The following is a 14,646-nucleotide window of genomic DNA, read 5'->3' as shown; positions in this document are numbered from 1 at the left end:
CTTTAAACTCAGACCCTACATTTATCAATGCTGAGCTCCCAACTCAGCAGCCACGCCGGCAACAGAAAAACCGAGGTGTCCATAAACCATGACACAAGCAGCCACCAACAGGGTGACATTCAAGAGGAAAACACGCTCTCAGACTATTTTACACCATAACAGATCCAGTTGTAACGCGCTGGAGGTTCCCAGGTGGAACGTTAAGTGATGTCTCGCACACCCAAGCGCGGAACTGCAACCCAGTGACCCCCGCTGCTCTTCACCTGCGTCTCGTTAATCCCAGCTCACCGCAATCCTCAGGCATTAACTCGATACCCAAGGGATAAGCAACTGGCATTCAAAGCAGGTGTCATAATTTCGGTAAGAATTTGCTGAATTCTGGCTGCTGTGGTGAAAACGAGGCAAAGGGATGGGTCAAATTTAGTTTGTATAATTTTAATATCGCATATAAATGGTGTTGGTGCCCATGTGAGGTAAAGTACAACCTCTCTGAAGAAAAATGATGCTTCTTAATGAAAGCGCTGTCTTCATTTTGTTAAGGAATGAACTCGCTGAGCTTTGTCACCTGAAATTCAGAGTATTGTCAGTACTGAGCACTAAAAGCGTTTCGTTTACCTGGCTGTAAGTCCAGAGCTCCAGCTGGGAAAGCAGAAAGCGAGTGAACACGTAGCAGAGCCCTTGGGAGCCTCTTGTGTAAAAGGCAGCATGGAGAGGGCACGGAACGCTACTGAAAAGGGCTGGTTTTGTCATGCTGCTCAAAACCTTCCCGCTCGTCCCCAAAATGCAAACGCCGCAGGGTGACTCACCCCAGGGCGGCCTGGCCAGCGAGGGATGAGCGGAACGGGTGCAGCGGGGGGTTTGGGGACGTTGGTCTCTTTTCTGTAGGTCAGAGCAGAGCCTGGGGTGGGAAAGGTGGCCCAGCTGCCTTTGCTGTGCAGGATCCAATTCAAACAGAGAATATGGGAGAATCTGGATCATGAAGAAGTGTGAGCAGCACCCTGGGCTGTACTGTCCACAGCAGCACACTCATGGAGTCATAGAAAAGGAGAATCATTTTGGTTGGAAAAGACCCTCAAGATGATCGAGTCCAACCATTCCCCCACCCCTGGCACTGACCCGTGTCCTGAGAACCTCATGTCCGTCTGTCCAGCCCTCCAGGGCTGGTGACTCCAGCACTGCCCTGGGCAGCCTGTTCCAATGCCCCACAGCCCTTTGGGGAAGAAATTGTTCCCCACATCCAACCTCAACCTCCCCTGGTGACACCCAGTCCCTTCCCAGCCTGTCACCACTCACCTACAGCTGCCTATGACCCTGTTTCTCTCAAATACTCTTCTACCTTGCAACAGTTTGCAGCTCAGATCTCTGCTTAAAAACCTTTGGTGCATTTTTCTGAGGAACTTGCCCAGTTCCTCTTCCACAACCACAACATCCTGAGGATATGACTTGTGCGGCTCAGCTGTTCGCTGCGCCGAGAAACACCCTTCCCGTCTTCACCCCCAGCCTACTCTGAGGTCCTAGGAAGCCCGACCTCTGGACCAGGATCTGTGCTTGCTCCAAAATAGGACAGAAAACTGTCCCCAAATCCTGTCCCACTTCTTCTTCCTGATGTGGACTGGTGGCCTCGGTCTCGCCGTGGCAACGTGTGAAGCTGTAAATGCCCTTCAGAGCATTTCCTCTGGTTTCATAAACCTCCTGCTCCTCGAGACACTGACACAGCTCCAGCCACCACTGTGAGCAGCCAAGAGGGGTTTTACCTGCCCCTTGCACCAGATTTGGTGGCTCTTGGCATTGTCTGAACCGCCCCCCAAACCCTGGGATGTCACCTCTCGTCTCTGGGATGCTGGAACGGGAGGTGTCACCCCAGCGTGCACAACACACAACCCAAAATATTGAAGCGAGGGTTTTAGCAGAGCTGGCGGGCTGAGGAGGAGGAAGAGGCGAGTGTAAGAGTCGGTCCGAACATGGAACAGAATTTGCCTGAAACATTTGCCATCAGGGACTAGGAGAACTGAACCCTGACAGAAAGAACAGATGGACAACGACTTAGAGAGAGGCCTGAGGAGAAGAATTATGTTGTACAGGTCTTCCCGACCCAGGGGGCCACCGGTCACAATGGCTGTTGTGTGGACTTCACCTGCTGCCTCAGCCAAACTTGCCCCCACCTCCTAAAGGAATTGTGTTATACAGGTCCCTCCAACCCGGGGACAACAGCTGCTGTCCAGAAGATGGATTCTCACTTGTGACCTCAGTCACACCTGCCCCCACCTCCTCCCTGAAACAAAGGCCAACGAAGAACAGCATGCACAGAAGCTCGCCAAGGGTCCTGAGGTCACCCAATGGACCAGAGAGAGACTCCTGAATGCAAAGCCACACAGGGGCAGACGGGTCCTGGCAAGCAAAGCAGGGACTTTTTGGGCCTGCGCAGTTAAGCCTGGCTTGTGAAACGAAGGCAGAGACGGGCCTCAAACAATGGGAGTGAGAGGGGGTGAAGAAGCATAAGAGATGGGTCCTGAGTGGACATCATTCAGATCTTCCCACCAGAGGATCCTGAATCACGACACAGGACCGGCAGAACTCTATGGGACCGGAGACCAGAGGGACACCTTTGAGACTTGTCTGGTGGTAATTAAATCCTCTTTTCCCCCCTTTTCTTCTTTTCCTTTCCCTTTTTCTCTACTCTCTCTTCACATGGCGCTTTATGGGCAAAAATAATAAAGTAACACTGTTTGATTGAATTATAACCCCTTGGTTGCCTTAATTTTGCGCTTTGAGATCAAGATAAAGGAACCATCACGAGTCCATCACCGAATGGACCGTGACAGCGAGGAAGCCGAATTCCCAGCAGACACTCAGGCAAAGCTTCTCCGAGAAATCCAAACGCAGCTCCACGGCGAGGAGAACGTTCCAAATCCCACAGAGTGGCTTCAAATCACGTATGGCAGAAGTTGTACCAACACCTTTCTCTGAAAGCACCCGTCTTCTTAAACGGAACAACAAATTGCTGCCACCCTCCCCAAAAAAAGAAGAGGATGGATATTTGGATCCTTCTTTGTGGCCTCCACTCCCTGAGCATTTAAGTCTGGGATTTAATTCTCCAGACAACTTGTAGGTGGAAACTTGCCTTGCTCCACAGAGGCTTCAAAAGCTGAAATCCTCCCCCTTCATCTTACACACATGCACGACAACCTCAGGAGTTGAGTGTCAAGTGGGAAATGATTTTATTATACAATTAGTAACAAGCTTTTATTTAAAAGATGTGCAGGGATAATTCCCTGCAGGCTCACCTGGCGATTACACTTTCAAAGTGCTACGTTACAACTCCGAAAACGCTGGCACTTCACAGCAGAAAACCCAATGTCTGTTTTCAATCGAGTCTGAAGTGGCGATAAACCAGCTGTTTCACAAGAGTGATTCGATGTGAAAAGGCAAAACACACAAACCATTGCTAAAATGTAGTGGGGAAATGTGTGAAGAATTTTGCAGGCAAGTAAAGCATCAGAGAAAAGGGCCTTGGTACAGATGCTGCTGGTTTGGGATCTCATGGATCACACAGAAACTGCATGGAGAAGGCACACACCCCCGCTCCTTAATGAAGTTTTGGATGGATTCTGGTGTGTGGTTATGCAGGCTCGTGTACTCTGCTTTACAAAGTGTATTCTGCTTTACAATGTGTATTCTGCTTTATTTTGGTGCAATATTCAGTGGTAAGCATCAGCCTCTTAAGGTGAAAGGATATGGGGAGATTTCCTTACTGCAAATAATAAAGTGCAATTCTTAGTGCTGAAAACTGCAGCTTTCGTGGGGAGCTGACAGGTCCCTATGAAGCCTGGCAAAATTATGAAAAGGGCAAAAAAAATAAACAGTTTACTGGGGACAGGGAATCTGGGGTCCTGCACCCCACTTGTGGGCAGGTTTTGGACAAGTCACCTTGTCTTTAAATGGGGAGAACAGCCCCCGTGTTCCCTCTGCTGGCAGAGGAGCTCAAGTGTGGGCCCCTCGGGAACTGGAGCGAGTGGAGAGAAGGGAACGGAGCTGGTGAGGGGCTGGAGCACAAGTGTGATGGAGCGGCTGAGGGACCTGGGGGGTTCAGCTGGAGAACAGGAGCTGAGGGGAGACCTTCTGATCTCTGAACTGCCTGAAAGGAGCTTGGAGCCAGGGGGGTCGGGCTCTGCTCCCCAGGAACAAGCACCAGGAGTGGAGGAAACGGCCTCAAGTTGCGCCAGGGGAGGTTGAGGTTGGATGTGGGGAACAATTTCTTCCCCAAAGGGCTGTGGGGCATTGGAACAGGCTGCCCAGGGCAGTGCTGGAGTCACCATCCCTGGAGGGTTGGACAGACGTACATGAGGTTCTCAGGACATGGGGCAGTGCCAGGGCTGGGTTATGGTTGGACTCGATGATCTTGAGGGTCTTTCCAACCCAACCAAAAAGATTCTACAATTCTTTAAAAGCTCCATCCCTCCCTCTGACAGATAAAACACCCATCGCAGAGCAAGCACTGAACACCTCCGGTTCACCTGCAGAGCAGCCCTGTCAGATCAAGATCAACCCCTCGCTATCGCAGATAATTTCTTGTCCTCATGGTTCACACGACGGCTGCACTTTGCAGCCGGGTTTGGGGAGCTCATCTCCAGCAGGCAGGCCGTATTTTGGGAAGCTGTTACCAAACAGCAGCAATCCAGGAGGAATAAATTACTGGCCACAGTAAAGCAGGGAAGAAGCAACAGCCTGGACATCAGCACCAGGCCACTGCCACGGTTTGAAGCCCACGGCATCCTTGGCGCTTGCTGGATTCAAATCATGCCAGCCCATGGCACGAGTTCTGTGCAAATTCAGCTCCCCTGCTGCCCCCGCAGCGTATCACAGGAGGGTGGGAACACCCAAAAGTCTGCGCTGGCATCTTTAGAGCTCAAAAAAGAAAATCCTCTCGCTATAACAACCCTCTAACTACATGAAAATAGTTTTGCTACTTCTGTGATTTTGGGAGGGAGTAGATCAGGAACACCTTGCAGCTGCAGAAGTGGGCAGCTGGTGATCGCTGAACTCTGCCTAGAGCTAGAACTGGTATCAGCAGAAACTAAGCGGGGCTGCTTCTGCCCCCGAACGCTGCCACGGGCAGGGGGAAGCTGAGGATATTTATTTGGGTTTGAGGATTTTATCTTCGAAATCTTGCAGCCCAGTCCCCTCGTGTTCCAAGCTGATCCCTGGGGGACAGCAGGGAAATGACAGATTGCAATTTTAAACCTTCAGGATAACCCAGAGCATCTCAACCACCAGCTCTGGCCTCCCTGCATTGTACACAGTCGATCCTATTTGTGTTGCAGCTTGGACACAAGTTTCCCATATTCCTATCACATATTCCTACCCCACAGCACCAGGTAGCGGGAAAAACAAGAACTACATCCACCCTCCCAGCCAGGTGCTAAAATTATAGCCTAAAGATCAAAGATGCCCAATAATCCTGTGTGGGAGCAAGTCCACTTAACGCTGGCTTTGTGTGAAACATTCCTATTAAAGCCATAATCCCCCTTTCCCTGGCCGGAGGGGGGTGAAATAACAGAATCCCAGAATGTCAGGGGTTGAAGGGCCCTGGAAAGCTCATCCAGTGCAATCCCCCCATGGAGCAGGAACACCCAGATGAGGTTACACAGGAAGGTGTCCAGGCGGGTTGGAATGTCTGCACAGAAGGAGACTCCACAACCTCCCTGGGCAGCCTGGGCCAGGCTCTGCCACCCTCACCAGGAAGAAGTTTCTTCTCAAATTTAAGTGGAACCTCCTGTGTTCTAGTTTGTACCCATTACCCCTTGTCCTATCATTGTTTGTCACCGAGAAGAACCTCGCTCCATCCTCCTGACACTCCCCCTTTCCATATTGATCCCCAGGAATGAGTCACCCCTCAGTGTCCTCTTGTCCAGCTCCAGAGCCCCAGCTCCCTCAGCCTTTCCTCACACGGGAGATGCTCCACTCCCTTCAGCATCTTGGTGGCTGCGCTGGACTCTCTCCAGCAGTTCCCTGTCCTGCTGGAACTGAGGGGCCACAACTGGACACAATATTCCAGGTGTGGTCTCCCCAGGGCAGAGCAGAGGGGCAGGAGAACCTCTCTGACCTACTGACCACCCCCTTCTAACCCACCCCAGGTACCATTGGCTTCCTGGCCACAAGGGCCCAGTGCTGGCTCATGGTCACCCTGCTGTCCCCAGGACCCCCAGGTCCCTTTCCCCTACACTGCTCTCTAATAGGTCATTCCCCAACTTATACTGGAACCTGGGGTTGTTCCTGCCCAGATTCAAGACTCTACACTTGCCCTTGTTCTATTTCATTACATTTTTCCTGCCCAACTCTCCAGCCTGTCCAGGTCTCTGATGGCAGCACAGCTTCCAGTGTCACCACTCCTCCCAGCTTGGTGTCAGCAGCAAACTTGCTGACAGTCATTCTATTCCCTCATCCAAGTCAATGATGAATATATCGAATAATACCGGTCCCAGCACTGCCCCCTGAGGCACTGCACTAGATCCAGGCCTAACTGGACTCTGCCCCATTGACCACGACTCTCTGGCTTCTTCCCTTCAACCAGTTCACAGTTCACATCACTACCCGGTCATTCAGACCGCACTCCTTCAGTTTGGCTGTGAGGACGGTGTGGGACACTGTGTCAAATGCCTCACTCAAGTCAAGGTAGACCACGTCCACCGCTCTGCCATCAACCATCCATCTTGTTATGTCCTCATAAAAGTCAATGAGGTTGGTCAAGCACGACTTCCCCTTGGTGAAGCCATGCTGACTGCCCCTAATGACCCTCTTATCCCTGATATGCCTTGAGATGGCACCAAGGATAAGTTGTTCCATCACTTTCCCAGGGATGGAGGTGAGGCTGACTGCTCTATAGTTACCTGTGTCCTCCTTCCTGCCCTTTTTGAAGACTGGAGTGACATTTGCTTTCCTCCAGTCCTCAGGCACCTCTCCCATTTCCCAAGACTTGGCCAAGATGATGGAGAGTGGTCCAGCAATGACCTCAGCCAGCTCCCTCAGCACCCGCGGGTGCATCCCATCCGGACCCATGGATTTATGGATGTCCAGATTGCCTAACTGCTCCCTAACCCAGTCCTCATCAACCCAGGCAAACTCCTCCACTGTCGTGCCCTCCTCTGGGGCCTCAGCGGTACAGGGCTCCCCAGGACAGCCTCCGGCAGAGCAGACAGAGACAAAGAAGCATTCAGTAACTCTGCTTTCTCTGTATCTTCTGTCACCAGGGCACCCACCTCATTCATCAGCAGGCTTGCATTGCCTCTGCTGTTAGTTTTATCTGCCACATATTTGAAAAAGCTCTTTCTGTTGTCCTTGACCCCTCTAGCCAGGTTTAATTCTAAGGAGGCCTTAGCTTTCCTAGTTGCCTCCCTACACCCTCTGACAACAGCCTTATATTTTCCCCAAGAGGCCAGCCCCTCCTTCCACGATCTATGAACTCTTCCCTTCCACTTGAGCACACCCAGCAGTTCCCTGTTCAATCATGCAGGTCTCTTGGCTCCCTTCCTTGACTTCCTACGTGTCAGGATGTTCTGATTTAGTGCCCGGTAGAACCAGTCCCTGAACACTGACCAACTATCCTGGGCCCCTTTACCTTCAAGCAGCCTCGCCCATGGGATTTCCGCCAGCAATTGCCTGAAAAGGCCAAATTTTGCCCTGCTGAAGTCCAGGGTTGCAATTCTGCTTGTTATTTTGTTCCTGCCACATGAGATCCTGAACTCCACCATTTCGTGGTCGCTGCAACCAAGGCAGCCCTCAACCTTTACCGCTTTAACCAGAGCCTCCTTGTTAGCGAGGATGAGGTCCAGCAGTGCACCTCTCCCAGTCGGCTCCTCTACCCTTTGCATCAGAAAGTTATCGTCAAGGCACTGGAGGAACCTCCTGGACTGGGGCTGGCCGACCAAGTCGTCCTTCCAACAAACATCCCCCACCACAACTAGGGCCTGTGATCGCGAGGCTGCTCTCAGCTGTCTGTAGAGGCCTCATCATTTTCCTCAAAGTTGAAATGAGGTTGATCCTCGAGAAAGGTGGAGAGATGTGGATCTTTCCTGCCCTTCAGCTTCATCCCAGGGTGTCAGTGCCCATCCTTGACCCTTGGGAGTGGGGAGGATACTCCAAAGCAAAGCACCCAAGCAGGATGACAGTTCCTGGGAGAGGGGACAGCTCACGTGTGCCCTGGCCTGGCACTTTTTCATCACAGGGATGTCTCTTTGTCACAAAGGAGCGTCACTTGCTGCACAGGGTCCTGCCCGTGCATTCAGGCACAGTCTAGACTGTGGCTGGCCAGCCAAATAGTCCTTCTAACAAACATCCCCCACCACAACCAGGGCCTGTGATTGCGAGGCTGCCCGCGCATTCAGCACCACCAAAAAGCAGCAGTAAAAACAGACAAAGGTCCCAGCAGCAAAGGCAGAGACACCGAGTAATACAAATTCAACGTGAGGTGAAGGCTCCTGCACAGACCCTCGGGCAGGTTTTCAAGCCAAGATGAGCAGAGCCAGTAAAATCAGCTCCACTTTTATGGATCTGCAAAACCTCTCCTGGCTGTGCTGCCTGCAGGGACCTGGAGGGTCACCCTGTGGACAACCAGGACATGTTTCCCTGGGGCCTCCTGGGACCAAACAACGAAAACATGGAGAATCGGCATGAGAACCTTCTTTTTTGACTCAAGGGATTGCTCCCAGAGTGAGATCCTCTCTGTGGGTGTAAAAGGAGAAGGCTACAGACAAGAAGATTGTTGGGAAACAGTGGCAGAACAGACCCAAACCCAACAGCACCACACAACCAAGGCCCCTTCCAGCAAAACCTTCCAGAAAGAGATTTAACAACACCCATACCATCCCTGCCGCTGCTCAAACGTTGGCCAAATCCCTGCTCTGAAGAGGAATCGCCGAGGCTGAGCGACAGTCGTGGCATCCCCTCCGCTCCAGCGCTATTTCCGCAACCGAGTGTACACCAGGAACGCCAGAGCTGAAATTGCAGCGATGCCCACGAGGTGTGACAGGGACGGTCTGATGCTGTGCACACAAGGGACTACGACCTCAGACGAGTCAAAAACCGGAGGGTTTCCGAGGGGATTTTCTCCATCTTGGAGGCTGCTGCCCGCCCCGAGCTGGGTGCTGGGGTAATGGTCCACACGGACCTCGTGGGTGCCCAGGGAGGTGCTGGCCCAGCTCGAAGGTGGAGAAGAGTCTCCGCTTGCTCCAGGTTTCTCCTTTTTCCTGGCGTTTTCACGGTCTGCTGGAGCAGAACATCCCAAGGAGACTCTGGAGAGCGTTTCTCCCGAGCTGGAGCTATCCGTACTCATCAAGAGCGGGTCACTGCTGAAGCTGAGGCTACCAGATGACCTGGAATGGTGGCCACTGGGTCCCCGAGAGCTTGGGCACCTGCCAGCTGTTTCTGGGCTCTCTCCAGGCATGGACAGGAGGACATCCGGCTTGCTGGGCTCCACATCCCCCTCCATGCTGCCGCAAGGCGCCCAGATGGTCGTGGCAGAGCTCACCCGGGACGTCGTCCTCCCAGACGTCACTTCAAAGCTTCCTGCGACTGTTGGAATCGGGACTGTCGAGGCTGGGAGCACCTTTAGGAGACAACGAGAGGGGCTGGGTGCTGCGGGGAGCACCCGCATCACACCACAGACCCACTTCAGCGCTCAAGAACCACGTCTGCAGCCGCTAATAGCGAGTTCAGGTCACAGGTAACTGCCAGGGCTGGGAGGGCGAGCAGGGCAGGGAGGTGTTTGGGCTCTGAGGAGATACAGGAAGGAGAAAAGGGGAGACAAGCTGCAAGGAGAGGGGTGGAAAGAGGCACCTGGAAGCCAAGAGACTGACTGGCAAGTCGAGGAGGGGAAATATGTAGTCAAAGCCTTACAGACCTTGGCTCCCTTCTCCCGTGTTACAAAATACAGTATCTGCACAGGAGCGTGAACACAGTGGGGAAAAAAGGCTTTGAATAAACCACCACCAGCTCAAAATCTTAACAGTGCAGCAGAAAATCTAGATAGGGGGAGTCTGCAAGGACCTGAATGAAATGCAACGGGAAACATCACCTACTTTCTCCTCCGTGGGCACGGAGCGGGGGCCGCTGGCTGCCTCCCCCGCGGGCAGATATTGTTCTTGCACAGGAGGCTTCAGGGAGGTGTCACAGGACAGGGAAGCGTCTCTGGGCACAAGGGTAGCAACCAGGGTACTTGTTTCCATCGAACTGTCTGTCAGGGAGAAAACAAATTGTGTTAATCACGAGATCTAAAAGGTGAGTTTTGCTCTTCCTCAAGGATGCTGCAACAGGATCCTCCCGGAGCTGAGGAGGGTTCGTGGGGAGCAGGGCCCAGCGTGACTGGGTGCTGCCTGCGTGGCCCTGGTTCTGCCACGGCACTTGAGCTCTCCCGGTAGGTGCAGCTAAACCAGATGGCACCAGCAAAACCAGTACACCCAGTCTGTTCCTCCCTTCCAGAGCAGGGTGTCCCCAGGCTGCTGAAATGGGGGGTGCAGACATTTAATTGGGGTGTTTTACATCAGAAATGAGGCAAGTGCCTCTGCCAAGCCTTGGGCACAACGTTGAGCCAAAAATACAGTGAGCAACAACAACTGGAGACAAAACCTGGGGAAAAAAAAGCAACTGAGCTGGATTTCTGCACAACCCAACCTCACTCCCCTCCTGGGGGAGGTCACGGCACCCGGGGATGGGTGACAAGAGCAGAGAGCCACTCTCTGCACCGCCAGGAGTGCTCATGGGCCACCAAGGCAGACACAGCCTCAGGTTGTCCTGTACCAACAGCCGCAGCTGCCACCGTTCTTTGGGAGGGTCCCCACGGCCTCCAGTGGGGCTCTACCCCACACCTGCACCTTCTCTGCCACTCTCCACCCTCAGTATCAAGCAGGACAGGCACCGAGCAGCACCTACAACCCCGCTCCCTGTCAGCATGGCAGATACACGGCTCTGTGGGGAGCAAACCCACCTCTGTCTGCTTCGTGCTCTCGCAGCATCTCAACCCGCTTCTGCTCCGCATCAAACTGCTGCTGTATGAGCAGGGGGCTGCGCACGTCCACGAAGCTGCTCGGGGGCCCATCGTGCTCAGAACTGGGCACAGCCTGTTGTTTTGGCGGTGAGTCTGGGGGCTGCACCCCCCTGCTGTGAGCAGATTCCTCCGGCCTCGGGGGCGACTCGGTGGACATATAGAAACTCTCTTCAGGCTCGTTCCTGGGCTGCTGGGGGCCGCCGGCAGCACCCGCAGCCTTCGGCAGCAGGGAGCTGCCCAGACCCAAGCCTGGCGCACCGCGGTGCAGGTGGTTGGCATTCCCAAAACGCCCGTTATCCACACACACCGGGTGCTGCTGGCGGCTCAGCCAGTCCCGGCCCTGATCGGAGGTGGTGGTCGATGGCACAGCCACGGTGCCAGCCCTGGGGGGTCCTGCTGCCACCTGCACAGCCTCGGTGGGGTGCGGGAGATGTCCCTCTCCATCATGCCCATCGCTGGATCTGTCATGGACTGTGCTCCCAGGCGGAGGTGGCTGGGGACTCTCTTGCTCCAGCTTTTTGGGGAGCTGGAAAGAAATGAGCTGCGTTAAATCGTTTTAAATACCCTGCTCCGGTGAGAGACCCCCCTGCAGTGCTGGTCCAGCTCTGTGTCCTCAGCACAGGACACACATGGACCTGCTGGAGAGGGGCCAGAGGAGCCACAGGAATGACCCGAGGCTGGAACAGCTCTGCTGGGAGGACAGGCTGAGAGAGTTGGGGTGTTCAGCTGGAGAACAGAAGCTCCGGGAAGACTTTAGTGTGGCCTTTCTGGACTTAAACGAGGCCAATAAGAAAGATGGCGACAGACTTTTCAGCAGGGCCTGTTGCGATAGGACAAGGGGTGATGGTTTTAAACTAAAGGAGGGAGATTCAGGCTGGACATGAGGAAGAAATTGTTGGCCCTGAGGGTGGTGAGAGCCTGGCCCAGGTTGGCCAGAGAGGTGGTGGATGAACCATCCCTGGAGACATCCCAGGCCAGGCTGGACGGGGCTCTGAGCAACCTGAGCTGGTGAAGATGTCCCTGTCATGGCAGGGGGGGCACTGGGGGAGCTGGGAAGGTCCCTTCAACCCAAACTGTTCTGTGACTCTTTGATTTTATGAAATTGCTGTGCCAGGAAACCCCAACCCAGTGCCACACATGAGTCTGGTGATTAGGGGTGTCTCCTTGGCCCAGCTCACAGGAGCTCCACATGGGATCAGGGAGCCCAGACTCACAGACCAGACCCTCCACTCCCACCTGTGGAGGGGAAGCAGGAGAGGGGAGCAGCTATAGGGCCATATGTAGGCTGTAAGTGACCAGATGGAGCAAACACACAGCAGGTATCACCAGCGAAAGCCTGCTTGGGGTGTCCCTCAACAGTTACCCTATCACAGGCTCCCCATGTACCCACGCGCCAGCCCAAAAGGAACCTTTGTGTCCCCACCTGACACATGCCCCGCTCACCGATTCCTGCACTGGGGCCCTGGCATCCAGGTCTGTACTCGTAGTGGTGGTATCGGGCAGGAGAGGCGAGTGGCCACCGACAGGCAGGTCTCGGCACGGCTGCTCTGCCAATGGGCCGCCCAGAACAGGGTTTGGCCCTGGGGACGGCGTTTGGGCAGCGACGGAGACGGCGGGACGGGCAGTGCTGGCCGCAGGAGGGGAGGAGGCAGTGGCGGGAGCTGCGGGACCTGGAGGAGCCAAGGAGGTTTGTGAGTGGGGACACTGGGGGAAAAGCCGAGGAGGCAGAGGATGAGTGTGGGGCCAAGGCCGCCCCTCATGTGCCCTCGCTCTGTCCCCACAGCAACTTCCATTCATCCCACTGCCCAGGGCAGTGGTGGAGTCACCGTCCCTGCAGGGGTTGAACAGATGTGGAGATGAGGTTCTCAGGTAGTGCCAGGGGTGCGGTAATGCTTGTGTTTCTAAATATTTTTTTTTCTTTTCAGATTAACAGTAGAGAGCTATTCAGCTTATTTAGTGATGAGTTAAAGGCTGGATTTGTGGGGAGAGGAGATGGCATTTGGTGATCAGTGTTTCTAGCTATCCTAAGGACATTGTAGCCAGTTCTATTCAAATTCCTAAGCTAGAAAGGCTGTAGTTACAGCTGGGTAGTGTGGAAGAGTCTGAAAAAGAGCCTGTCTTAATGTGACCTGGCTGGTGCTGCTTTCTGACAGAACTGTGGGTGCTCCTAATGTTCTGCAGATCCTGCTCCACACCTGCACCTGTCACTTAATTCACAGAATCATTTTGGTTGGAAAAGACCCTCAAGATTATTGTTTCTAACCATTCACCACCCCTTGCACTGCCCCATGTCCTGAGAACCTCATGTCCGTCTGTCCAGCCCTCCAGGGCTGGTGACTCCAGCACTGCCCTGGGCAGCCTGTTCCAATGCCCCACAGCCCTTTGGGGAAGAAATTGTTCCCAGATCCAACCTCAACCTCCCCTGGCGCAACTTGAGGCCGTTTCCTCTCATCCTGAGGGTCTCTTCCACCCAAAATGATTCTATGATTCCATAATCTTTCCATCTCCCCTCCAGGTGACAAACCCAACGCCAACCAAACCACCTACCAACAACGACCCCACCATCCCCAGGCCAAGGACACAGCCACAGACACCCCCAGGGTCACCAGGCCACCATGTTTGTGTCCCCATCTCCACCAGCCCCCCAGGACAGCACCCGGTGACACCAAAACCACCTACGGGGTTGCCAGGAGTCGTACACGTGCTGCAGCTCATCGGCCAGATCCCCGGCGTTGTTGTGGCGCAGCGCGGCGATCAAGTCCTGCACCCAGCCCTGCCGGCACCGCAGGTATTGGTAGAACCTATAGGCGGTCGCTTGGCTCCCTCGCGTCTCCTCCCGTGTGTGAAGTTCGTCCTAAAAGAAAACAAAGAGCGGGTCTAAGAGGTCTGGCTTAGAGGTAAGGCTTAACATATATAGGTTGCTTAAGATATAGATGGAAGGAGCGCGGCAGAGCGTGGGAAAGCGGGGGATTACTCTGTCGGCGTCAGTCAGGCAGCTGAGGGAATCGGCCAGAGATGCCACACGGATGTTCTTGAAGTTCCCGAGGTTCTGGATAATGTATTTGTAGACTTTGTCCTCGGCAAAACCCATCTCGCTTCAGCACCTGCCGAGACTTGACGTGAGCGGCAACGCTGGGCTTTTCTATAGGAGCTTGGGCTTTTCTATAGGAGCCTGGCCTTTTCTAGAGGGAGATTCCTGGGCGGAAACAGCGCAAATTAAAAACACTCGGGTTAAAGTTCAACCCGCGACTCTCTCCGCTTTCAGAAATCCAAATTTCCTTCCGCGATTGCGCCGGGGAACGCACTGAGCCCGCCCCACGCTGCGCGTCGCCGCCGCTGATTGGTTGCTGCCTACGCCCGTCGCGGTGATAGACAGGCGTTGTGAGGGGGGGCGCTGCCCGCCTTCTCCTCCCCGTTACCTCATGGCGGCGGGACGGAGGCCAGGCCCTCCCCTCCAAAAGGGCTCCGCCGCAGGGGGCAGGCACGGAGAGGACACCCCACTCCGGTACCGACAGTGGGACAGGGAACAGACCCCCCTCCGGTACCGGCAGGTGGCAGCACCGTAACGGCAACGTCCCCGTCCCTGGTACCTGGCGGAGGGATCCCGC

At 54.3% G+C, this 14,646-nt stretch overlaps 2 protein-coding genes across 2 annotated transcripts in view; one reads left to right on the top strand and one right to left on the bottom strand.

The window, feature by feature from the left end:
* Positions 1 to 3,194: 3,194 nt before the first annotated feature.
* MAVS (mitochondrial antiviral signaling protein) lies at positions 3,195 to 14,610 on the bottom strand. The gene is made up of 6 exons (XM_065060223.1): positions 14,013 to 14,610; positions 13,718 to 13,892; positions 12,482 to 12,708; positions 10,979 to 11,564; positions 10,074 to 10,228; positions 3,195 to 9,601 (listed from the first exon to the last, which is right to left on the bottom strand). Exons 1-6 carry the CDS (start codon positions 14,127 to 14,129, stop codon positions 8,954 to 8,956), a joined length of 1,908 nt encoding a protein of 635 aa, XP_064916295.1. The 5' UTR covers positions 14,130 to 14,610; the 3' UTR covers positions 3,195 to 8,953.
* Positions 13,790 to 14,646, top strand: part of PTPRA (protein tyrosine phosphatase receptor type A) — a 130,125-nt gene continuing 129,268 nt past the window's right edge. The window contains exon 1 of the mRNA XM_065060213.1: positions 13,790 to 13,935. The gene's annotated coding sequence lies outside the window, so the exon portion shown is untranslated. The remainder of the gene's footprint in view (positions 13,936 to 14,646) is intronic.

The sequence above is a fragment of the Columba livia genome, chromosome 4 (genome assembly GCF_036013475.1).
Source record: "Columba livia isolate bColLiv1 breed racing homer chromosome 4, bColLiv1.pat.W.v2, whole genome shotgun sequence".
Lineage (NCBI taxonomy): Eukaryota > Metazoa > Chordata > Aves > Columbiformes > Columbidae > Columba > Columba livia.
The sequence above is the reverse complement of the archived record's forward strand: the minus strand, read 5'-3'. Positions and strand labels throughout refer to the sequence as shown.